This window comes from Gigantopelta aegis, chromosome 5 (genome assembly GCF_016097555.1).
Source record: "Gigantopelta aegis isolate Gae_Host chromosome 5, Gae_host_genome, whole genome shotgun sequence".
NCBI lineage: Eukaryota > Metazoa > Mollusca > Gastropoda > Neomphalida > Peltospiridae > Gigantopelta > Gigantopelta aegis.
The window spans coordinates 27,584,345-27,611,728 of NC_054703.1; the positions used below are offsets into that span (position 1 = coordinate 27,584,345).

Here is a 27,384-nt window from a genome sequence, read left to right on the forward strand (position 1 = left end):
GCATGTTGTCCTTCCGTACTTGATTGTGTGTGTGTGTGTGTGTCTGTGTGTCTGTATGTGTGTGTGTGAGAGAGTGTGTGTGTGTGTGTGTAACAACATGTTGTCCTTCTATACTTAATTGTTGGGGGTGGATGTGTATGACTGTGTGTGTATGACTGTGTGTGTGTGTGTGTGCATGTGTGACAGTGTGTGTCTCTGTGTGTGTATCTGACAGTGTGTGTGTATGTGTGTGTCTGACAGTGTGTGTGTGAGAGTGTGTGTATGACAGTGTGCGTGAGAGAGAGAGAGTGTGTGTGTGTGTCTGCAGAATGCATGGTTGGAGAGGGTTTCTGCTCTCATTATCTGTGTGTGTGTGTGTGTGCTCACCGGCCTCGGTGGCGTCGTGGCAGGCCATCGGTCTACAGGCTGGTAGGTACTGGGTTTGGATCCCAGTCGAGGCATGGAATTTTTAATCCAGATACCGACTCCAAACCCTGAGTGGGTGCTCCGCAAGGCTCAATGGGTAGGTGTAAACCACTTGCACCGACCAGTGATCCATAACTGGTTCAACAAAGGCCATGGTTTGTGCTATCCTGCCTGTGGGAAGCGCAAATAAAAGATCCCTTGCTGCCTGTCGTAAAAAAGAGTAGCCTATGTGGCGACAGCGGGTTTCCTCTAAAAAAAATGTGTGTGGTCCTTAACCATATGTCTGACGCCATATAACCGTAAATAAAATGTGTTGAGTGCGTCGTTAAATAAAACACTTCTTTCTTTTTCTTTCATTATCTGTGTGGTTCACAACACCAAACAGCTACATGTAGTTTTCAATGTGCTGAGGTGCTGTTAGACTTTCCTTTCCTTTTCTTTCCTTTCCTATCGAAAGGCTTCACTTAAAGAAGATATTTGATGTAGGTTACAGATGTAAAAGGTTATGTATAATGTTTCCAAAAGAAGATATTTGATGTAGGTTACAGATGTAAAAGGTTATGTATAATGTTTCCAAAAGAAGATATTTGATGTAGGTTACAGATGTAAAAGGTTATGTATAATGTTTCCAAAAGAAGATATTTGATGTAGGTTACAGATGTAAAAGGTTATGTATAATGTTTCCAAAAGAAGATATTTGATGTAGGTTACAGATGTAAAAGATGTAGAAGATATTTGATGTAGGTTACAGATGTAAAAGGTTATGTATAATGTTTCCAAAAGAAGATATTTGATGTAGGTTACAGAAGATATTTGATGTAGGTTACAGATGTAAAAGGTTATGTATAATGTTTCCAAAAGAAGATATTTGATGTAGGTTACAGATGTAAAATCTGTTACGGTTATCATGCTACAAGTTTAAACCGGTAATGGCAAAAACGAGTGTGGACAGAAAGAAGATATGTTTAACAGTACCACAAATACAACAGTACATGTACATGTAGATCAAACATACAAAATATTGCTTGACTTGGAAAATGTAATTCACATATCTTTTACACTGGCGTAAGAAGTAAGGGGGAGGGGGGGGGGGAAGGGGGCACATACCCCCCACTTTTCAGATACTTTGCTCTATATAAATTGCTTTATAATAGTAGTATAAAAGTGTGTAAATAAATATTTTTGGCACCTTCCTACGCCACTGTTTTATTTACTGGTTGTACATGTATATACAGAACTTCACATACATGGGACAGGATGTAGCTCAGTGGAACAGCACTCGCCTGATGCGCGATCGATCTAGGATCGATTCCCGTTGGTGGGTCCATTGAGCTATTTCTCGTTTCTGCCAGTGCTCTGCAACTGGTGTAACAAAGGTTGTGGTATGTACTATCCTGTCTGTGGCATGGTGCATATAAAAGGCCCCTTGCTGCTAATTGTAAAGAGTAGCCCATGAAGTGGCAACAGCGGCTTTCCTCTCTCAATATCTGTGCGTGGTCCTTAACCATATATCCAACTCCATATAACCATAAATAAAATGTGTTGAGTGTGTCGTTAAATAAAATATTTTCTTCCTTCTTCATTTCATAAAAATGGTATGACAGGCAAGCTCGTTTTTTATTTTATATATATATATATATATATATATATATATATATATATATATATATATATATATTATATTATATTATTCCAGGGATTACATGTGTTGATAACTAAAGTAGCAGAATTTTAGACGTGCCATGTTTTTTTTTTTGTTTTTTTTTTTTTTGGGGGGGGGGGTTAAGTTCCCATCACACCATGGTATTTCATCTACATACATGTATCTATGATGGAAATTAATGAAGCATATCTTGTTGGTTTAACCAGCGTAAAGTACCGACATGACACATACCATGTACGTTGTCACGCAAGCAGAACCTACCATCCCTGCACCTGTTTGGGAACTGCAGAACAGTTTTTCTCTCTCTCTAACCTGACTAGCGTATGAACATGGAACACACCTGTCGTTAAACCCACAGGTGTACCGTGTTTTCAACCGACAGGTCACATGATGGACTGTATTAGTGTGGTGGTTTCGGGCCTTGATGTCTATTCCAGTGTCTTTGTTTATGAAGATATTTTTATGGTCAAAGTGTGTTTCAGTGTATAACACTGAATATAATATGGCCAGGTGTTCAATGAAACCTGTTAATGGAAAAGGATTATTTGGTTTAATGTACACTTTAAGCTATGGCTGTTTGGTGTGTGTGTGTGTGTATGTATGCATGGGCGGATCCAGGAAATATTTTTAGGGGGGGACCAAAAAAGAAGGGCACATTGACTCGTCAAAAGGGCACCTTACTACAAGTTTTGATATTTACAATTAATATGAATTCCTACAGTTCTACGTCATAATATACTAGCAATAATGAAGTAAATTGGCTTCACTCGCGTTAGAACCTCAATGGGGCCCCATTGAGACTCAATAACACAGACACATATCTGCAAGCTTGCGCATGTACACGAAAATCTTGATTTCATTTATCTACAATATAATTATTGTTTACTTAAAAAAAAAAAAATTCTACAAACAAAAAGGGCACTTGGACATTTTGAGGGCACTTGAACAATTTTTGGGGGGGACGCGTCCCCCTGGTCCCCCCCCTTGGATCCGCCCATGGTATGTGCATGTGTGTGTGTGTGCGTGCGTGCAAGAGAGAGAGAGAGAGACAAGGAGGGAAAAAGAAAGATAGTGAAAGAGACAGTGAAAGTGAGATAGAGAGAGATGGGGAAAGAGACAGAGAGAGATAGAGAGAGTAAGATAGAGAGAGAGGGGGGAGAGAGAGAAAGACAAAGAGAGACAAAGAGAGACAACGGGACAGAGAGAGAGAGAAGGAGCGGAGAGAGAGAGAGAGAGAGATGGAGACAAAGACAGAAAAAGAAACAGATGGAGAGAAAATGAGAGATGGAAAGAAAATGAGAGAGAGAGAAAGTGAAAGAGATAGGGAGAGAACCTGCTGTCATAACACATCCTACTGCTGCCAAAAAAGCAGCCAACTAAAGCGTCCTTTCCTATTTGTAGGATAGTACATACCATAGCTTTTGATACATATACGGGTCATGAAAAACTGGATGGGATGTAGGGGGTGGGGACTGAGTCAGCAACAGTGATTGATCCTGTGATATCCATTTGAATTAAGCAAGCAATTTATGAGTTCCAGACCTACAAGTATGCCAAAGACATAGATTTTATCCCTTTAAAAATATCACTCAGCTAGATACTCTATATTGTGGCACATTTGCCATGAAACATGTATACTAGTATTAAATACAGGACCCTCTATCAACCAGACTTCCCTCAAAAACTGGGCATTTTACAGAGTCCCTGTTTTTAAAAAACAGGACATAACTTAACCTGTCTAAACTGGACCTCTGTTAATACCAGACATTTGTCTTGGTCTAAAGTGTGCCCCCCCCCCCCCCCCCCCCCACACACACACACGCTTTTTGACACCTTCCTATGCAGGGCGGGATGTAGCATAGTGGTAAAGCGTTTGTTTGGTCTGAGATCGATCCTCGTCGGTAGGCCCATTGGGCTATTTCTCGTTCCAGCCAACGCACCACGACTGGCATATCAAAGGCCGTGGCATGTACTACCCTGTCTGTTGGATGGTGCATATATAAACGATCTCTTGCTGCTAATCGAAAAGAGTAGCCCATGAAGTGGTGACAGCGGGTTTCCTCTCTCAATATCTATGTGGTCCTTAACCATATGTCCGACGCCATATAACCGTAAACAAAATGTGTTGAGTGCGTTGTTAAATAAAACATTTCCTTCCTTCCTCTCTCAATATCTGTGTGGTCCTTAACCATATGTCTGACGCCATATAAACATAAACAAAATGTGTTGAGTGCATCATTAAATAAAACATATCCTTCCTTCCTTCCTTCCTTCTTCCGTTCGGATCCCAGTCGAGGCATGGAATTTTTAATCCAGATACCGACTCCAAACCCTGAGTGAGTGCTCCGCAAGGCTCATTGGGTAGGTGTAAACCACTTGCACCGACCAGTGATCCATAACTGGTTCAACAAAGGCCATGGTTTGTGCTATCCTGCCTGTGGGAAGCACAAATAAAAGATCCCTTGCTGCCTGTCGTAAAAGAGTAGCCTATGTGGGTTTCCTCTAAAAAAAATCTGTGTGGTCCTTAACCATATGTCTGACGCCATATAACCGTAAATAAAATGTGTTGAGTGCGTCGTTAAATAAAACACTTCTTTCTTTCTTTCCTTCCTTCCTTCCTTCCTTCCTTCCCAATCTGGCAAAGCTGAATTTGGTGAATATATGTCATTACCAATTTGCCAAAAAGCTAATTCGACGCCATATAATTGTAAACAAAATGTGTTGAGTGCGTCGTTAAATAAAACATTTCCTTCCTTCCTATGCCACAGTATGTATAATTGCTGTACAGCCATATCACAAGTCAATTATTTCCCTTTAAATGTCACTCCCACACCAGTATTGCACGGCAATGGCTTCTATACTGTACGTATCGTATTGTGGTTTCAAGTGAATTAATTCATGGAATTCCTGCGAGTGATCCTAACACGGTTTAAATTGATTGGCCATTAATATTGATGGGGACGACTTAATTCGATGATGAATGGAGAGCTGTCCGTTTGGTACTCTGGGAAATCCCGGAGTCGACTGCCTGGTATTGCTGTGAAGCTTCCCGCATCATCGGGAGACATAAATCAATACATAATCATGATGTAATCACAAGTTTATGCTTTTACTTACCCTTGTGTGTTTTTGTCACTTGTATCAGAGCAGTCATGAATATGATTGTTTAACATGCTTTGAAATAGATAAATACAATACTTACTTATTTAATCCCCTTGTGCTAAGATAGTAAGAAGCACTAAGTCTGTAACCAGAGATCACCATTGTTGATGGTATTTTGCTAGCTTTTCCAGCAGCCCCCAGCTCAGACTGCCCTCTGGAATTTTTTTCTCTGCTGTCATCCTCCATGTTTCTTTCAGTCTTCTTCACTTCCTTTTTCGAGGAGGGGTCCATCGGAGTGCCACTCTTGGTAGGGCTGTTTGAGGCATTCTGATAACATGGCCAATCCAGCGCCATCTTCGGCACTTGATCTCTGATACCAATGACTCTGTGGAGGTTTGTTTATGGAGTTATTCGTTGGTATGATTTTGGGCCTAAAGATATTCAGAATCCTGCGATTTTGAAAGGCCTCCAACGTCTGACCGATGGTCTTGGTTTCTTTCTCTTTTGTTATTTTCCATTTTGTTTTTCTCCCATTTTGACAACATATATATATATTTACCAAATTAATTTTATTTAAAAAAATATATATAGTAAAATTTGTGCCTTTCGTTTGTTGTTAGCATCCCATTTTTCTAAGGGGCAGACTGCTTTTGCCTGAATTAAACAAAAAGCCCAGATCTGGATAACAACATTTATACATATTAGCATTACTACCAAACAGCTATCTATATAGGGTTGCAAATGAATCACTATACATTTTTTTACATGGATTACAACTAATTTTGAGGATAGAATAATTGAAGTACATGGTAAAAAGGTCTCAGGTTAGCACATTTTGTCCGAATATCTGCATCATGTTTGTCTGAATTTGAAGTTTTCCTCCAGCACATTGGGGGGGGGCAGTTACCTCCCCCTGCTTGCCCCCCCCCCCCCCCCACACTTATGGTTGTTAGTATATAAAATATCTCTTGTTTCTATTCAATACAAGGTACATGTAGCTTTAGGTGATGTGAGAGAGTGAGAGAGAGAGTGAGTGAGTGAGTGAGTGAGTGAGTGAGTGAGTGAGTGAGTGAGTGAGTGAGTGAGTGAGTGAGTGAGTGAGTGAGTGAGTGAGTGAGTGAGTGAGTGAGTGAGTGAGTGAGTGTGTGTGTGTGTGTGTGTGTGTGTGTGTGTGTGTGCAAAACCCATAGCTATTTTCCAACAAAATATCAATTATTACACTAATATTTTTAGCCAAAAAAAAACAAACGAAAAGACTTTGCTAATTGTCTCTGTCACTGCCACCGTCACTATCGGTAAACAAACTTTCGCTTCCTCTTCTTTCATTTTAAAAACCAAAACTGCAGTCCATTGATGGGAATCGATCCCACGTCTCTTCACATCTCAGTCATAATCTTCGACACTCGTTCAGTGAATAGGTGCTTTCTGTGTAATATCTGCTCTGAAGAACCCTGAGGTGGATTAATGGTAGAGAAATCGATATATGGTATCTTGTCAAGAAAGGCTGTGAAATATGTGCAGATACGGTTTTGCAGCATCTTTCAGCTGATTAGTATATTGTTTTTTTCTTCTCTTTCTTTCTTTCTTTCTTTTTAAAAAAAAGAAGGAGGGAAAAAAAGATCTCTTTGAGAAATTGGCCTGGCGTCTGGCAGGTCTGCACTGGTGTGACTTGTACAGGCACCATCTGGATTATGTGGTAGCACCGGGAGATGTAAAGACTAAATCTATGAGTCTGTGTCATCAGCGTCAGAGAGGCACCAGGAAACTTTGTAAAATATCACTCAGAAATTCTGCAGAAAAATGTGAAGATGGGAAGTGAAGGAAAACGTACAAGTAAAATCCTTCACATCCAGTACTGTTCCCGGTTCTATGTACGAAAATTATAGGGTGGGGTGAGGGTGGGTGAATATGTTAACACCCATTATTTTCTAACCCAGAACTCTCCAAAAATAGTTTTGGAGTCTAGCATTTTATTTATTTTGTGTGCTGTTCGAGAGAGGGATGGGTAGAGAGAAAGACAAGAAAATACTACCACCCTATATATAGCCCCTCCAAAAAAAATCCACATACTCACGCAGTGTGTTGGACTCACTATATGGCCCATACATACCTCACACATGTACGTCATACACCAAGTCTTCACATCTCAAAGGCTATGGTATGTGCTATCCTGTCTGTGGGATGGTGTATATAAAAGATCCCTTGCTACTAATGAAAAAATGTAGCAGGTTTTCTCTGACTGTGTCAAAATGACCAAATGTTTGACATCCAACAGCTGATGATTAATAAATCAATGTGCTCTAGTGGTGTTGTCAAACAAAACAAACTTCTTCTTCTTCTGCACACTTGGTTCCATATCTGAAAATGTTTGTAATGGGTCAAGGTACATATGTGCCACATTTCATGGTTTTAACCAAGGGTGCACAATATTTTTGTTAGCTATACCATTTGAAGGGGGTGGGGAACATTTGTAGATCCTCCCTGAACACCAGGGGGCACTCCAGACTTGAGTCGTTATCTGAAAATGTTTGTAATGGGTCAAGGTACATATGTGCCAAGTTTCATGTTTTTAAGCAAAAGTGCACAATTCAGTCAAATACTGGGTGTTAACTGCCCCACTAACCCAAGAACACCTCATTTTGATCTCAGAATTTTTTTTTTCAATCACCTGCCCCCTCCCTATCCACCCACCCACTCCAAAAAACAACAAAAAAACAACAACAAAAAACAAAAAAACAACAAATGGTAACAGTGTGCTGGCCCATGTGTTTGAATATTATTATACTGGATTCAGTGATTGTTCAATGAGTCTATTCAAAATTTCACCATTTGTACAAGCTGTACTCAAGATTGATATTATAGAACGAGGGGCGAGGCGTAGGCCAGTGGTAAAGTGCATGCCTGATGCGTGGTTGGTCCAGGATCGATCTCCATCGTTGGGTCCATTGAGCTATTTCTCGTTCCAGCCAGTGCACCACGACTGGTATATCAAAGGCTGTCATATGTGCTATACTGTCTGTGGTTTGGTGCAATATTATAAAATATCCCTTGCTGCTAATGGAAAAATGTAGCGGGTTTCCTCTCTATGACTGTGTCAAAATGACCATATGTTTGCTGATGGTTAATAAATCAATGTGCTCTAGTGGTGTCGTTAAACAAAACAAACTTTTAAAGTGCACCTCAATTTAATCCTGGAAGTGTTTTTTGAAGGAAGGAAATGTTTTATTTAACGACACACTCAACACATTTTATTTACGGTTATATGGCGTCGGACATATGGTTAAGGACCACACAGATAGCAGCAAGGGATCTTTTATTTGCACTATCTCATAGACAGGATAGCACATACCACGGCCTTTGATGTACCAGTTGTGGTGCACTGGCTGGAGCGAGAAATAGCCCAGTGGGCCCACAGACGGGGATCAATCCCAGACCGACTACGCATCAAGCGAGCACTTTACCACTGGGCTATGTCTCGCCCTTGAAGGGTTTTGAATTATCCACCTAAAAATATGGTAACAGTTTGCCGACCTCAGTGTTTTGAATATTATTATACTGATTCGATGATTGTTCTTTTTGATAATTTGTACAAGCTTTACTCAAGATTGTTCCTATAAAATGAAAATCACTAAGGCGAGTGAAAAATTACTCACCTCATAAGCTTATATCAGGCGAGTGAAAAATTGCTCACCTCAAGCTTATATCAGGTGAGTGAAAAATTGCTCAACTCATAAGCTTATATCAGGTGAGTGAAAAATTGCTTACCTCATAAGCTTATATCAGGCGAGTGAAAAATTGCTTGCCTCATAAGCTTATATCAGGCGAGTGAAACGTTGCTCACCTCATAAGGTTATATCAGGCAAGTGAAAAATTGCTCACCTCATAAGCTTATATCAGGCAAGTGAAAAATGCTCACATCATAAGCTTATATCAGGCAAGTGAAAAATGCTCACCTCATAAGCTTATATCAGGCAAGTGAAAAATTGCTCACCTCATAAGCTTATATCAAGCAAATGAAAAAATGCTCACATCATAAGCTTATATCAAGCAAGTGAAAAATTGCTCACCTCATAAGCAATTTTTTACTCACCCGATATTTTCAGACCTGAAGGACTTGAACATCCCCCCCTACAGTATATATCTGTCCCTGATGTCAATCATAAATTACAGATACATTTTGAGAGACATCTTCACCAGATGAGCAGAAGTGAAGAATTTTGATTAAAGCCATTTGCAGGGAAGAGAATAAATTAAAAGCTTGTTTAGTTGACAGCAGCAGAATTCTGAACATGACATAAAAACATGTGGTGTGTTATCTTCCTACATACACGTGACACATGTTAAACATAGAGTTCAATTTAGGGGACCAGATGTGGTTTAAAGACATCAACACCATTCCTGTTAAAGATAAAGTGTTTTAGGTTTTTTTTCTTAAAGGCATACTGTCACAGATTTAAGGACCTTATTTCTCTAAAAATGGATAATAAATAAAAATTACAGTAATTGTTGGAAACCAAATCTAGCTATTGCATCACCTTAAGTGAACCATGATGGAGTGAAATCCATGTCATCCCTCTCGGCAATTTTAGGTTTTTTAATTATGGACCATTGCCATAATTCAGTTATTTTTACAAAATGTTATTAATGAATGGAGTATAGTGGTTATGAAGATGGTTGAATGAATTACATTTAGGGACAAATCAAATTATATTTGTTCAGGGAATACTTTGTTAGACCATTAAATAGGTCAGTGGTCTGTGACAATATGCCTTTAATGTCGTCACTAGAACACATTGGTTTATAGAGCATTCACTAACTGAATGTCAAATATTTGGTAATTTCTGACACATAGTCTTATAGAGGAAACCTGCTACATTTTTCCTTTAGCAGCAAGAGATCTTTTATGTATACTTTACCATAGACAGGATAACACATACCACAGCCTTTGATATGCCAGTCGTGGTGCACTGGTTGGAATGAGAAATAACCCAGTGGGCCTACCAATGGGGATCTATCCTAGACCAAACGCGCATCAAGGGAATGCTTTACCACTGGGTTATGTCCCGGCCCAGATGTGGCTTAAATATATAAACACTATTCCTGTTAAAGATTAAAAAAAATATCAAAAATTTCTTTATGTCGTCACTATAACATATTAGTTTATTAAGCATTCACTATTAAATGTCAAATATTTGGTAATTTCTGACACATAGTCTTAGTGAGGAAACCTGCTACATTTTTCCCTTAGCAGCAAGAGATCTTTTATGTGTACTTTACCACAGACAGGACACCATGTACCACACACTTTGATATGCCAGTTGTGGTGCATAGGATTTGAGAAAGAAAATGTTTTATTTTAAAACACTTAACACGGACATATGATTAAAGACCACAAAGAGATTGAGGGAGGAAACCCGCTGTCACCACTTCATGGGCTACTCTTTCCAATTGGCAACAAGGGATCTTTTATATGCAGCATCCTACAGGCAGGATAGTACATACCACAGCCTTTGTTACACCAGTTGTGGAGCACTAGCTGGAACGAGAAATAGCCGAATGGTGTCGTTAAACATTCATTCATTTGTGTATTGCTGACCAGCCAACTTTAAAGACTTTCAAAAGGAAATGAGTGACCTGTGAAAGTCTAACAATTATTATTTTTGTTTGATTGTTCAACCCCTGATTTTTTTTTTACCTGTTGGAGATATGACCAGACTGTAATTATAAAGTGATTTGTTCTTCATGTCTGTTGCAAAGCTGATCAGCCTACATTGGATTTTTTTTCTCATAGGATTTGGGTCTGTAACTGACCTGTGAAAGTCTAATAATTTTTTTTTTTTTTTTTTTTTTTTTTTTTTTTTTTTTTTTTTATCAACCACTGATTTTGTTTAGCAGTTGGAGATATGACCAGACTGTAATTATAAAGTGATTTGTTCTTCATGTCTGTGCTGCATAACTGACCAGCCTACTTTAAATATTTTTTCCCCCATAGGATTTGGGTCTGTAATTGACCTGTCAAAGTCTTAACAAATAATGATTTTGTTTTTTTGTTCAACTACTGATTTTCTTGAGCAGTTCGAGATATCATCAGACTGTGTAATTCTAAAGTGATTTGTTTTTCATATCTGTACATGTGTGTGTGTGCCAATATCCAATGTATTTTTGTGCTGAGGTGTTTTTAAACATTCATTCATTGATGTATTGCTGACCGCTGGTGTAACAAAGGCCATGATATGTGCTATCCTGTATGTAAGTGACCTGTGAATGTCTTAACAATTAATTGGTGGTGGGTTCGGGGTTCTGGGGGTTTTGTTTTTGTTTTTTGTTATTTTGAACCATTGATTTTCTTGCTGACCACTGGTGTAACAAAGGCCATGGTATGTGCTATCCTGTCTGTAAGTGCACAGGATTTGTGTCTGTAACTGACCAGTGATATGGGCGGGATATAGCCCAGTGGTTAAGCGTCCGTCTGATGCACGGTCGGTCTGGGATCGATCCCCGTTCGTGGACCCATTGGTTTATTTCTTACTTCAGCCAGTGCACCACGACTGGTATATCAAAGGCCATGGTACATGTATGTGCTATCCTGTCTGTGGAATGGTGCATATAAAAGATCCCCTTGCTGCTAATCGAAAAGAGTAGCCCATGAAGTGGCGGCAGCGGGTTTCCTCTCTCAATATCTGTGTGGTCCTTAACCGTATGTCCTACACTATATAACTGTAAATAAAATGTGTTGAGTGTATTGTTAAATAAAACATTTCCTTCCTTCTTCCTGACCAGTGAAAGTCAACAAATATTTTTTTTTTTTTTTTTTCTTATTTTCTTGAACAGTTGGGAGATATGATCAGACTGAGTAATTATAAAGTGATCCATTCTCCGTGTCTCTATGTGTATCTCTGACCAGCTGTGCCAGTGTTTTACACACAATACAGGAAACAATCAGCCTTTCATTTAGAAATGGAGGATAAATTAATACGGAGGGACTGGCTTTGTCCTTCTCATTTCAGATAATTAAAAAAGAAATTAAAGGGACATTCCTGAGTTTGCAGCATTGTAAGATGTTTCTGACTAATAAAATATTTCTACGATTAAACTTACATATTAAATATATTTTCTTGTTTAGAATATCAGTCTGTATATTCAATGTGTTTCTGGTCATCTTAATATTTGTAAGAAGCCCAAATTGAATTTTGTCTTCAAATAATTTTGTATGTACAAAACAATTATATTTATGGAAATATGGAAAGTGAAATTTAACCTATAGTACAAATATTAGAATGATCAGAAACATGTTTACGGTAATATACAATCACTAATATTTTATGCAGACAAATATATTTGATATGTAATTACAATTGTTAAAAAGTCTGTTAGTCGATAACATCTTAAAAAATGCAGCAAACTCAGGAATGTCCCTTTAAACTTGGTTTGTTTACTAACACCACTAGAGCACATTGGGTCATTTATCATTGGCTACTGGATGTCAAACATTTGATAATTTTAAGATATAGGAGCAAGATTCTTTTTATCTGCACTTCAACTCCATCAGGCAGAGCAGCACATACCCTGGCCTTTTATATATGTACATGTATCTGTCATGGGGTACCACAAGAGCACCTTCTTTAATTAATCATCGGCTACTGGATGTCAAACATTTGTTAATTCTGACTCGTAGTCATCAGAAAAAACCTGTCACATTTTTTCCAAATGCAGCAATGGATCTTTTATATGCACTTTCTCACAGACAGAACAGTACATACCACATACTTTGACCAGTTGTGGTGCACTGGTTGGAACGGAAATCACTTTATAATTACATAGAGCCACGTCCATTTAGGAGCATATGAAGAGTTCAGACACAAAACGCGATATATCCATTTTTCATTTTCAGTAAAAATGGGTTTTTTAATTGGCGTATATCGCGTTTTGATAAAAAAAAAACGGGATTTACCCAATACAATTTCATAAGGATCAATCACATTTTGCAGCAAAACAGTGGGCCTACGATTAGCCCTTACTGACATACAGTAAAGTAAAGTTTGTTTTATTTAACGACGCCGCTAGAGCACATTGATTTTTTATCTTATCATCGGCTATTGGACGTCAAACATATGGTCATTCTGACACTGTTTTTAGAGGAAACCCGCTGTCGCCACATAGGCTACTCTTTTTACGACAGGCAGCAAGGGATCTTTTATTTGCGCTTCCCACAGGCAGGATAGCACAAACCATGGCCTTTGTTGAACCAGTTATGGATCACTGGTCGGTGCAAGTGGTTTACACCTACCCACTGAGCCTTGCGGAGCACTCACTCAGGGTTTGGAGTCGGTATTTCGATTAAAAATCCCATGCCTCGACTGGGATCCGAACCCAGTACCTACCAGCCTGTAGACCGATGGCCTGCCACGACACCACCGAGGCCGGTGACATACAGTAATGCCTTTAACTATAAACTAGAAAGAAAATGGTTTATATCGCGTTTTGCTTTGCGCCTGAACTCTTCATATAGACATGTATAAAACATTTCTTTCTTTTTTCCTTTCCTTTTCCCCTTGAAAGACACATATGTACCCTGTTACTAAGCTGACCACCTGGCTCTGACCCTAGTTTGACCCTGTGTTCGGACACGTGTGTATTTTTCATGCTGGACAGGTTCATGTCCAACTTTCTTTGTTGCTGTCACTTACACCAGATGCTTTTTTTTAACCCAGGGGCGGAATGTAGCCCAGTGGTAAAGCTTGATGCATGGTCAGTTTGGGATCGATCCCCATCGGTGGGCCCATTGGTGGTATTGCTCATTTCAGCCAGTGCACCATGACTGGTATATCAAAGGCCGTGGTATGTGCTATCCGGTGGCAGCCACTGGCGGGATGTAGCCAAGTGGTAAAGCGGTTGCTTGATGCACAGTCGGTTTGGGGACGATCCCCATAGGTGGACCCATTGGGCTATTCTCATTCCAGCCAGTGCACCATGACTGGTATATCAAAGACCATCGTATGTGCTATCTGGGGGTGGGAGGTACCTAGTGGTAAAGCACTCACTTTATGCATGGTTGGTCTGGGATCGATCCTCGTCAGTGGGTCCATTGGGCTATTTCTCATTCCAGCCAGTACACCATAACTGGTATATCAAAGACTGTGGTATGTGCTGGGGGTGGGATGTACCTAGTGGTAAAGCACTCACTTTATGCGTGGTTGGTCTGGGATCGATCCTCGTCAGTGGGTCCATTGGGCTATTTCTCATTCCAGCCAGTACACCATGACTGGTATATCAAAGACTGTGGTATGTGCTGGGGGTGGGATGTAACCCAGTGGTGAAGCACTCGCTTGATACACGGTCTGTTTGGGATCGATCCCTGTCGATGGGCCCATTGTGATCTTTTATATGCAACATCCTACAGACAGGATAGCACATACCACAGTCTTTGATATAGTACCAGGTACACTGGTTGTATTCCAAAGGCCATCATATGTGCTATCCTGTCTGTAGAATGGTGCATATAAAACATCCCTTGCCATTAATGGAAAAATGTAGTGGGTTTCCTCTCTAAGTCTATATATCAGAAGTACCAAATGTTTAAAATCCAATAGCCGATGATTAAAAATTCAGTGTGCTCTAGTGGTATAGTTACACAAATATTGTATGTACTTAGTATACATGTCCCTGTAATTATGTTAAAAGCTTGGTATAAAAATGGTCATTAATAAATCAGTGTGCTCTAGTGGTATAGTTAAACAAATATTGTATGTACTTAGTATACATGTCCCTGTAATTATGTTAAAAGCTTGGTATAAAAATGGTCATTAATAAATCAGTGTGCTCTAGTGGTATAGTTAAACAAATATTTGTATGTACTTAGTATACATGTCCCTGTTATTGTGTTAAAAGCTTGATATAAAAATGGTCATTAATAAATCAGTGTGCTCTAGTGGTATAGTTAAACAAATATTTGTATGTACTTAGTATACATGTCCCTGTAATTGTGTTAAAAGCTTGGTAATAAAAATGGTCATTCAGGCTACATGTAAGGTGATGGAAATGGAACCAGGCTAGATGATGGAACTGCTGGGAGCAATGTAAGGTTATATGTCAGAATGGTATTAGAAAGTAATGGAAGTGATACTGGATCTGTTTGCATTGGTTAACCCACTTAGATCTCATCTAATTGGAAGTCTTTTACACAGGTCTAAAGATTGCCACACACCAAATCAATTCCCACTGGTCATAATATTAACATTTTATGTAGGACAAAAGAGATGGGGAACGATTTCTTACAAATTGTCTCTCACTAAGGATAATGCTAACTTTTTTATGGAGCCGTCTAATCTCTCATTGAGGATAATGTTAAAAGTTTTGTAGGGCTTTCTAATCTCTCATTGAGGATAATGTTAACATTTTTATGGAGCTTTCGAATCTCTCATTGAGGATAATGTTAACAAATTTATGGAGCTTTCTAATCTCTCATTGAGGATAATGTTAACATTTTTATGGAGCTTTCAAATCTCTCATTGAGAATAATGTTAACATATTTATGGGGCAATCTAATCTCAGTGAGGATAATGTAAACATTTTTATGGCACATTCCAAATGCTCAGGCTGGCCATAGCCTACTGATAAAGCACACACCTGATGCACGGTTGGTGTTGGATCAGTCTTTGTCAGTGGGCCCAAATTGGGCCATTTCTCATTCCAGCCAGTGCTCCACAGCTGGTGTAACAAAGGCTGTGGTATGTACTATCCTGTCTGTGGGATAGTGCATATAAAATATCCTTTGGAAAGAGTAGCCCATTGTGTGGTGGCACAATCTGTGTGGTCCGTATATATGTCCGACACCATATAACCGTAACTAAAATGTGTTGAGTGCGTTCTTAAATAAAACATTCCTTCCTTCTAAAGGCAGGGCTCGAAACGGCCTGTGGCCAGGTCGCCAAGTGCGACCAATGTCCTGTTTGGGCGACTTGAATATTAAAAAAATAATGGCATTAGTCGCCCAAATAATAATATTATTTGAGCGATCTACTTTAGATCTATAGCATATGTGCCACTATTAATATTTGTATCTATTTATTCCACATTAAAGTTTGTGGTTTGCTTACCATAATTTACAAGTTTCGAGCCCTGTCTAAAGGCCTATAAATAATCTCTAACAAGCACTCTGTCATTAAGCTTCTGAATTAATAAGCACTAGTCTGGTTGAAAACATGGTAACAACCATATTATATGCTACAGGTAATTTATAATGTGTACAAGTTACACAGTGTGAAAGAAAGAAAGAAATGTTTTATTTAACAACACACTCAACACATTTTATTTACGATTATATAGAGTCAGACATATGGTTAAGGACCACACAGATTTTGAGAGGAAACCCGCTGTCGCCATTACATGGGCTACAATTTCCGATTAGCAGCAAGGGATCTTTTATTTGCGCTTCCCACAGGCAGGATAGCACAAACCATGGCCTTTGTTAAACCAGTTATGGATCACTGGTTGGTGCAAGTGGTTTACACCTACCCATTGAGCCTTGTGGAGCACTCACTCAGGGTTTGGAGTCGGTATCTGGATTAAAAATCCCATGCCTCGACTGGGATCTGAACCCAGTACCTACCAGCCTGTAGACCGATAGCCTAACCACGACACCACCGAGACCAGTTTACACAGTGTGAATGCGTCTTTAGTGAAAGTCATTTTCATTGTTCAATTTACCATGTTTCCAAGCACTTGGCGACTGATATCTGTTTTAGTCTCCTAGTTCAGGAAAGCAATTTCTGTGGCCGAAAATAATCTTGCTGGCGTAATAAGAGATAACATGAAATTATATCAGAAAATCAGAAAGTTTTTCTCAATTACTTTTAGAACGGCAAAAAAAAAAGAGGATAAAAATCAAAGAATGAAAGAAAGAAAGAAAGAAAGGATAAAAATCAAAGAATGAAAGAAAAAAAAGAAAGAAAGAAAAATAAATAAAAATGCTTGATATTAATTTAGAATTAATTAAAAATTTAATTCCTTTGGAATAGCGAAAAACATACTTACAGTTCCTTTAATTAAAATAGAAGAAAGCTTTTTTTTTTCTCTTTTTTTTTTAAATATATGGATAATGTATGATTTTACAGTATTACAAATGCTTGTCAATACCAATAATATATATATATATATATATATATATATATATATATATATATATATATAATTTTATTAAGAATTATTGGGGTGTGGGGGAAGGAGGCACAGCCCTCCCAGCCAAGCCTGCAGAGCCCAGGAAACCATTCCTCAATAACTCATGAATATGTATATCTATCTACTCCTCTCCAACCAACCATAATTCTATTTGCATGCCTATATCCGCTGAAGGTTCAAGCATGTCCATCCCGATCACTATCCCAATCACTATCCCGATTACTACCGCTGACAAGGAAGGAAGGAAATGTTTTATTTAATGACGCACTCGACACATTTTATTTACGGTTATATGGCATCAGACACACAGACACGCAGGTGCCGGCCATGGACGGCTCATCTGTTCAGGACAGGAAAAGGGGTGGGGTGGGTTGGAGGGGGGACTGCCTGCACTGGCAGGTGCAGGGGAGCACCAGCAGTCCGACCAGGGTTTGTAACAGGCAGAGGTACTCCTATGGTGTACATGTATACACCGTAAACAGTTATCTCCTAGCTGTTAAATTTACTATACACTTGTGTTTCAGAGAAATTTCTTCGGCGGAAAATAGGCTTACTAGATTAATCAGAGATTGTATGTAATTATATCCGAAAATTGGAATAGAATTAAGACCTGGCATTTATCTAAGAAAATTGAAAACAATTTCTTACAATTACTTTATAGCATAGCGGAAATAAATGTTCAATTACGTTAGAATATTAGAAATGGATTTTCATTGTACGCATAATTGCTTTTGAAATTGAGTCCAGTTATTCTTTTTTTTTCTTTTTTAACTTTTTGTCTTGCCTTAATAAAGGCAAGACACAAGATAAATACATTATTTTAAAGATGGGGCAACTTCTCACCCCAAAACCAAAACACTTAATTTTAATTTTTAATTAAACTACATATACCAGTGTACTTCTAGAGTTTGTTAAGTTTTTCAATTTAATTTAGTTTCTCGCACATCTGAAATCCTAGATCAATGAAATTTGGTTTATAGTTGCATTTATGAATATTCATCTTAAAATGTTTTATGTATGTATTCATTTTTCATTTAAATTTAAATTTTATTTTTTTAAAAATCAGAAAATATAATATACATTAAAATGTTTTTTTTTATAAAATCTATTAAATAATATAATAAATTTAAAATGTACTTTGAGGTGCATAAATCTACATATATACATATATTATAAGCACACTGCATAAGATTATGATATTCTTAACCGTTTAAGGAGTTTAGACTATTAACTACCGGGTACTCAGTTGCCCTCCCCCAAACAAAAAATCCCAACTACAGCCCTGATTCTTCTCTTGATACTAACGGCAAATGTGTTGAGTGTGTCGTTAAATGAAACATTTCCTTTTGCTGTTATCATTGTTCTTTATTTTTTAAAAATTTTTTGTCTTTGTTCTTGTAGCCACCACAGTGCCTCACTTCAGTCAGTTTTTCTTCACTGTGGAGCCGCGCGATGTGGTCGTCAAGAAGGGAGCGAAGACGTTACTCAACTGCTCAGCCTATCATGGCGACATGTCTCCAGCCATCAGGTGGATCAAAGACGGGCAAAACCTAAATCTAGCAAATACTAATAGAAGGCAAGTGCTGGGGGTGTTTTCTATGTCTATATCTGTGTAAATCTGTGTATCCATCCATCCATCCATCCATTAATCAATTCATTCATTAATTCATTCCATCCATTCATCCATCCAACCATCTATACAAATAAGTAAATGTTAATTTTTGAGGTATCCTACATCTAACCATCTGTTCATTCATTCATTCATTCATTCATTCATTCATTCTTCCATCCATCCATCCATCCATCTAAAGCATGCTCACAGTATTCATCAAACTATATCTCAAACTGTCCATCCATCAATCCATCCATCTATCCATCCACCCACCCATCCATCTACTCACCCACCCTTCCACCCACCCACCCACCCACCCACCCATCCATCCATCCATCCATCCATCCATCCATCCATCCATCCATCCATCCATCCACCCACCCACCCATACTTAGTACAACCAGTACTGAGACCAGTTACATACATGCATCAACATTACTGTTGGTTTTTGTTTTTCAGAACATTACTAGAAAATGGATCGTTATTTTTTGAAGAGGTGCTGCACTCAAAGTCTAACACGGACCGGGGTTTGTACCAGTGCGAGGCGTCCGTCAGTGGCCTGGGAACAATCATAAGTAGGAAGGCTCGTATCGACATAGCACGTACGTCATCTAGTTAATTAGTAATATTGTCATTTCACTGGGTTTATATTAAATCTTTCATTCATGTTCAAATTAAATCTTTAATTTTTATGTCAAACTTAAATTTTTACTTTATTTTAAAATTAAATCTTTTGTGTTTATATTAAATCTTTTGTTCATGTTCAGATTAATATTTCATTCATGTTCAAATTAAATAACTATTAATCAGTGACTAACAAATTGTATATATATTTTTATGATGATGATGATGATGATGATGATTTTTTTTTTTTTATTATTATTTTTTTTTCATTGGCCCAGAAATGTCAATAGTGTCAGGGATGGGGCCCTAAATTACTATCTTACAGATAATGTTGAACATAAATAATGATGATTATTGCTTTTTTTCCTTTCAGATATAGCAAAGCATTTCGATGCCGAGCCTATAGCACAGATTGTATATTTGCACGACACTGCTGTATTTTCCTGTAGAATTAACGGGATATCTAGACCGCGTGTCCGCTGGTTTAAAGACAGAAAGGAGGTGAAGAAATCGAACAATATTTTTATTTATGACGACGGATACCTCGAAATACATCCTGTTCAGTTCACAGACTTTGGGACGTATATGTGTGAAGCATCTAATGCTGATCGATCTCGTACAAGTAGAGTTGTTTCCCTTAGACAGAATCCAAAAACAGGTAAATTGTGTTACGGCTTATTATTTTAAAGTTTCTGCTGTAATTTTTGAAAAGCACTTTTGTTTTAATAGCAAAAAAAAAAATCTTTCAAATTTAAATTCAAATTGTTTGTAAGTAATGAGAAAAATTCTGAAAATGCTTTCAGTGACCATTGTTCTCCATTGTTTCTTCAGGGGCGAGATGTAGCCCAGTGGTAAAGTGTTCGCTTGATGCACGGTCGGTCTGGGATCGATCCCCGTCAGTGGGCCCATTGGGCTATTTCTCGCTCCGGCCAGTGCTCCACGACTAGCATATCAAAGGCCATGTTATGTGCTATCCTGTCTGTGGGATGATGCATATAAAAGATCCCTCGCTACTAATGGAAAAATCTAGCGGGTTTCTTATCTAAGACTAAATGTCAAAATTACCAAATGTTTGTGGTGCACTGGCTGGAACGAGAAATAACCCAATGGGCGTACTGACGGAGATCGATCTCAAACCGACCACACATCAAGTGGGCGCTTTACAACTGGGCTACGTCCCACCCCTATCTGGTAGATGTCATATTAGTAAAAAAAAAAAAAAATCTCTCTCTTTTTTTTTTTTTTTTAAATATTTGAAATTTATTTTATTGATACCTGCTCAAATATTTGTTAAGATCTGTTTATTTTTTTATTTTATTTATTTTGTTCAAGATGAAATTACTAAAGGGGTCGCTCCATATTTCATTGAGCGACCTAAAAACACGAAGGCAGTGGTTGGATCCACCGTGGTGCTACACTGCGGGGCTAATGGACATGACAGCCAGGGCAAGAGGCCCGGAATCCAGTGGCTGAAGGACGGAAGCAGGATACAATTCAAGTAAGTAGACTAGAGTTTTCCCTAGCTGGTTTTAGCATGGTGCAGCACCATGCCTCAATAGTCTGGCACCATCTTGCCTTAATCAGCACCATGCTGCCTAAAAATCAAAGCACCACTTCGTACAATAAACACCTAAAAACAAAGACCCATAAATTACATTAATGCTCGTACAATTGACGGGAGATAGAGAGACACATGTTAACAAATGACATTTGTTCTATATACTGCTTAAGACAGGTTTGACTGTACATCTATAATACAGAATCTGAAAAGTGTTATTGTGTTTTTTTTTACAGGAGCTCTAAGAACGCGCGGATTCAGACGGTGGGGAGTCTTAGTCTGAGGATTATGATGCTGACGAAGGCCGACGCGGGAGTGTATACCTGCCGGGCTGTCAACTTGGAGGATTCAGTCGACTCGGATGCGAGCTTGACTGTTCTTGGTAAGGACAGTTCTAGAAATTGTTAATAAGGACCTTGATCGTTCTTGGTAAGGACAATTCTAGAAATTGTTGTGAAGGACCTTGACTGTTCTTGGTAAGAACAGTTCTAGAAATTGTTATGAAGGACCTTGACCGTTCTTGGTAAGGTCAATTCTAGAAATTGTTATGAAGGACCTTGACTGATCTTGGTAAGGACAGTTCTAGAAATTGTTACAAAGGACCTTGACCGTGCTTGGTAAGGACAGTTCTAGAAATTGTTATGAAGGACCTTGACCGTTCTTGGTAAGGACAGTTCTAGAAATTGTTAATAAGGACCTTGACCGTTCTTGGTAAGGACAGTTCTAGAAATTGTTACAAAGGACCTTGATCGTTCTTGGTAAGGACAGTTCTAGAAATTGTTATGAAGGACCTTGACCGTTCTTGGTAAGGACAGTTCTAGAAATTGTTGTGAAGGACCTTGACTGTTCTTGGTAAGAACAGTTCTAGAAATTGTTCTGAAGGACCTTGACCATTCTTATTGTTACAAAGGACCTTGACCGTGCTTGGTAAGGACAATTCTAGAAATTGTTATGAAGGACCTTGACCGTTCTTGGTAAGGACAGTTCTACAAATTGTTATGAAGGACCTTGACCGTTCTTGGTAAGGACAGTTCTAGAAATTGTTGTGAAGGACCTTGACTGTTCTTGGTAAGAACAGTTCTAGAAATTGTTCTGAAGGACCTTGACCATTCTTATTGTTACAAAGGACCTTGACCGTGCTTGGTAAGGACAGTTCTAGAAATTGTTGTGAAGGACCTTGACTGTTCTTGGTACGGACAATTCTAGAAATTGTTATGAAGGACCTTGACCGATCTTGGTAAGGACAGTTCTAGAAATTGTTACAAAGGACCTTGACCGTGCTTGGTAAGGACAATTCTAGAAATTTTTATGAAGGACCTTGACCGTTCTTGGTACAGACAATTCTAGAAATTGTTATGAAGGACCTTGACCATTCTTGGTAAGGACAGTTCTAGAAATTGTTATGAAGGACCTTGACCGTTCTTGGTAAGAACAGTTCTAAAAATTGTTACGTAGGACCGTGACCATTCTTTGTAAGAACAGTTCTAGAAATTGTTACGAAGGACCTTGACCGTTCTCAGTAAGGATAGTTCTAGAAATTGTTGTGAAGGATCTTGACCTTTCTTGATAAGGACAATTCTAGAAATTGTTGTGATGGACCTTGACTTCTCGGTAAGGACAGTTCTAGAAATTGTTATGAAGGACCTTGACCATTCTTGGTAAGGACAGTTCTAGAAATTTTTATGAAGGACCTTGACCGTTCTTGGTAAGGACAGTTCTAGAAATTGTTATGAAGGACCTTGACCGTTCTTGGTAAGAACAGTTCTAGAAATTGTTACGAAGGACCTTGACCGTTCTTGGTAAGGACAGTTCTAGAAATTGTTAAGAAGGATCTTTACCGTTCTTGGTAAGAACAGTTCTAGAAATTGTTATGAAGGACCTTGACTGTTCTTGGTAAGGACAGTTGTAGAAATTGTTACAAAGGAAATGTTTTTTTGTTTTTTTTAACACCAGCTTTCTAACAATAAAATTAAATTATTTGACAAAAAAAACCTACATTTAATTTCTTTCCTTGCTTTGGCGGAAGTTTAACATTAATGTTTCATGTTTAGATCCGTTTCTCACAAACTGTAAGTTCTAGGTCAGTGAAACTTGGTTTATAGTTGCACATACATGTGTGGATGTTCATCACTGTGTACTGAACATTTTTATGATAAACAAGACATTTAATTTTGCGTAGTTCATGTGTTTTCTTTATATTGATACAAACATAAAATGGGTAAAACAAGAGTTACAAAGTACCATTTACTTAGTCAGAAAAAGAAAAACAAGAAGATCACTTGTTGGACTTTGGTTGTATTTTTTAAATGGTCTGTCAGAAATTTCACTCGCATTTGGTGACAAAGTCTAAGACTAATACACACAGTAGCCAATGAGTTTTCCATGGGTCATTAAATATTCATTAATTCATTTCCTGTGTTAACATATAAATCTTTTTATAATTTCAGTTCCACCAAAGTTTGAAAAACGTCCAGCCAATGTTTATTCATTCATTCATTTCATTCATTCATTCATTCATTCATTCATTCATTCATTCATTCATTCATTCATTCATTCATTCCCTGTGTTAACATGCACATCTTTTTATAATTTCAGTTCCACCAAAGTTTGAAAAACGTCCCGCCAATGTTTTTGCTCACACAAACTCGGACGTGATGTTTGAATGTGATGTTTCCGGACACCCCCCACCCATCATATCTTGGTTTAAAAACGGTGACGTAGTCATCCCTAGCGACTATTTTCAAATCACTGACGGTAAAAACCTGAAAATCCTTGGTCTTGTCAACTCCGATGAGGGAATCTATCAGTGTTTCGGATCTAATGAGCTTGGGAATGTCCAAGCAAGTGCACAGTTAGTGATTTTACAACCAGGTAGGTTTGGAGATGAGAAAGAGTTAGAGAATAATTACGAGGAAGAGTTATGGAATAATTACGAGAAAGAGATAGAAATAATTAAGGAATATATATGTCCAAGTGTAGTTTGTTCTAGTTTTAAACACTGTTTCAATCATTTGTTATAGTGTTAAATGAAAACAAAATAAAGATTATTTTAAATTAAAAACAAAAGCTGTCCAGTTCCTACAAATAATATACGGTATTTGTTAGACGTTAAATTTCCAACTAGAGAAAATTCTTTATTTATATTTATATTTATTTTTATGTTTTTAAATAATATATATATGGATTGTTATTTTATTTAAATTAAATGTTTTTTGTTTTTAAAACTCTTTTTTTTTTTTTTTTTTTTATTATAGTTAAATTTGCGGGAATACATTAAGTCATTTTTGTTTTATGTATGTTCAAGATTCTTGAATTAAAAGTATTTATTGTTTATTCAACTTTGTGTGTACATGCAAATTATGTTCTGCTGTAAACATGACTGGTCTGAAGGGAGAGAACTTTTGTTTGATTTTTTTTCTTTATTTGAAGTTTTCAGTTTTATTTGTGTTTACAAACCCTTTTTTATTGCACCCCTATTTTTTATAATTGTTACACCCCTACTTTCAATACCTGCATGTCTATTGTTTGTGTGTTAAAATCTAAGCTTTTGGGTCCACTAAATATTTAAAAAATATAATGAATATTAAAAAACTAACATAGAAATTGGTCTGACCAACAGTTTAATCAGTATTCAAATATACCTGTAGTACTTTGGAAAGTGTGTCGTTAAATAACATATATTTAACTTGGCCCTCCCCTCCTTTTGTTTAAAAACAATTATTTTTGGGAGATAGGTTTTAAGTTGTACTTCTTTCCCATGATTCTTAATTTTTTTTATATCAATTCTGCGTTTATAGATGTAGGTTAAAGTCAACAATTTAATTATGTATTAAAAAATGTACTTACGTGCACATGTAGCAGTTACCCTGCTAATACAAAATATATATAAAAACCTTTGTTTTTACTTTTAAAAATTAAGACATTTTTTTTCTTCTATTTTTCAACTTTAAAGGCATACTGTCACGGATTTGAGGACCTTATTTCTCTAAACATGGATAATAACTGAAAATTATATTAATTGTTGGAAAACAAATCTAGCCTATTGCATCACCTTAACTGAACCATGATGGAGTGAAATCCATGTCAACCCTCTCGACAATTTTAGTTTTTGAATTATGGACCATTGCCATAATTCAATTATTTTTACAAAATGTCATTAATAAATGGAGTATGGTGGTTATGAAGATGGTTGAATAAAGTACATTTAGGGACAAATCAAATTATTTTTGTTGAGGTAATACTTTGTTAAACCATTAAATAGGTCAGTGGTCTGTGACAGTATGCCTTTAATAAATGTTAGACAGTAAAAACTTTATGTGATGTTTATCCCTTTCAAGTTCCCATAATTAGATAATTCAGTAACATTATTTTACTAATGGTATATTCCTTAATTGTGTGGTTATTAAGTAGTGGTTTTGTAATATTTGCAGATTTGCAACAAAACAGAATTTTTAACATTGCTTTTAAATTTATTTACTTGCATTTAAGTGCTTTTGTTAGCAGGAAGTCAATATGACCCATCCTCAAAACGTTGCTATTGTTACCATGTACTATAATCAACACTACTCTGAAATTTAAAACATTGCCACCTTTCAAATTGGCCTCATTGTTTTGGGCAGAAACATGAAAACACTCATGAATTGTTTAATGTAATCTGAACAAATATATTTTTAACAGCTGGTGAATTTTGTTTGAAAAGCAAAAATAAATAAAAATATTGTAATTATAAAATTAGGCTATTTTAAAAAATAAAATATTATGACATTTATTCAGAATTAATTGGCATAAATCCTATCTCCATACATTGGACATTGAGTTGGACTACTAACAAAGTTAAAGTTTAAATTGGTCAACTCATTTGAGTGTTGCTGTATTCAGAAGTTGTGGTGTTGAATATAGTACCTGTTGTTTGATATCACCTGCTTATTTTTCAGCTTAGTATTGTTTATTTTACAAGTTTTTGTTTTGTGTTACATTTTTGTGAAAACAGTTATCTGAATTTGGAATAATAATAATAATAATAATAATAATAATAAATAAATTGTAATGAAGCTATCGGAATACTTTTTGTGATGGGTAAAAGGATCGTTTCCCATTAGTGGCCATATTGAATTTGGTTTTTTTGTTCGAACTACTTATTCATGGCTGACGGTTTAAAAATCTATGATATTAACTATCTTCTGTCAGGGCTCACCCTGTACATTGCCAAGTTAGCCAATTGCTACTTTTTATACAAAGTGGACAGGACAGAACGGCACATACCATGACCTTTGGTATACCAGTCATAATTGAACTAATGCTTCATGGCTGGTCAATCAGAAATCCATGATGATTGACTATTATCTGTCAGGGCTCACCCTGTACATTGCCAAATTAGCCAGTTGCTACTTTTTGTACAAAGTGGACAGGACAGGACAGCTCATACCATGACCTTTAGTATACCAGTCATGAGGTACTAGTTGGGACAAGACAAAAACCTAGTTTTCCACCAAGGAGGTTTGATCCTACAACCAAAGAACCTCAAGCAAGTGCTCTACCAACTGAGCTACATCTTGCTTCCTGTTGGAAGTTTGTTTTGTTTAACAACACCACTAGTTGTGGGGCAGAACAAGCATACACACACAGACATACAATCACACACACACACAATCTAGTCCACAATTCAGACTGCAAATTGTTTTATCAACCTATTTTTACATATAGTCTTAGAGAGGAAACCTGCTACATTTTTCCATTAGTAGCAAGAGATCTTTTATATGCACCATCTCACAGACAGGATAGCACATACCACAGCCTTTGATATACCAGTCATGGTGCACTGGCTGGAACGATGCTTCCTGTTGGAAGAATTCACTTACATGTACATATAGTTCTGTATTGGAGAAACATATTAATCAAGACTTAATATAATCCAAGTGTACAACAAAAATGAGCAATTAGAATTCTATCAAATATTCCAAATTCAGGTAATAATTTGTGAAACGTGTTGTCATGGTGTTACAAGATTGCAAGCAGGATGCAATTTTTTTTTTTTTTTTTTCTCTAAAAGATTAAAAATTAATCCCCAGTCTATATAAAATAAACCCTAATTTTGATTAATTAGTGTTTTGTTAGTGTACACAAAACAAAAAATTACTTTTTGTGCATCACCAGATGGTTTTGTGTGGGTGTGGAGCAAACAGCCTTTGACGGATTATATTTTTAAAATCTTTTTTTTTTGCAGTTCTTTGTTGATTGGTACTA

At 37.3% G+C, this 27,384-nt stretch overlaps 1 protein-coding gene across 7 annotated transcripts in view; it reads left to right on the forward strand.

Moving 5' to 3' along the window:
* Positions 1-27,384, forward strand: part of LOC121373553 (neogenin-like) — a 150,601-nt gene that overhangs the window by 82,897 nt on the left and 40,320 nt on the right. For all 7 annotated transcript variants that reach the window (XM_041500231.1, XM_041500234.1, XM_041500233.1 and 4 more), the window contains exons 2-7: positions 18,749-18,923; positions 19,419-19,561; positions 19,957-20,241; positions 20,916-21,081; positions 21,378-21,523; positions 23,737-24,012. In XM_041500231.1, the coding sequence (XP_041356165.1) occupies positions 18,749-18,923; positions 19,419-19,561; positions 19,957-20,241; positions 20,916-21,081; positions 21,378-21,523; positions 23,737-24,012 (1,191 nt within the window). The remainder of the gene's footprint in view (positions 1-18,748; positions 18,924-19,418; positions 19,562-19,956; positions 20,242-20,915; positions 21,082-21,377; positions 21,524-23,736; positions 24,013-27,384) is intronic.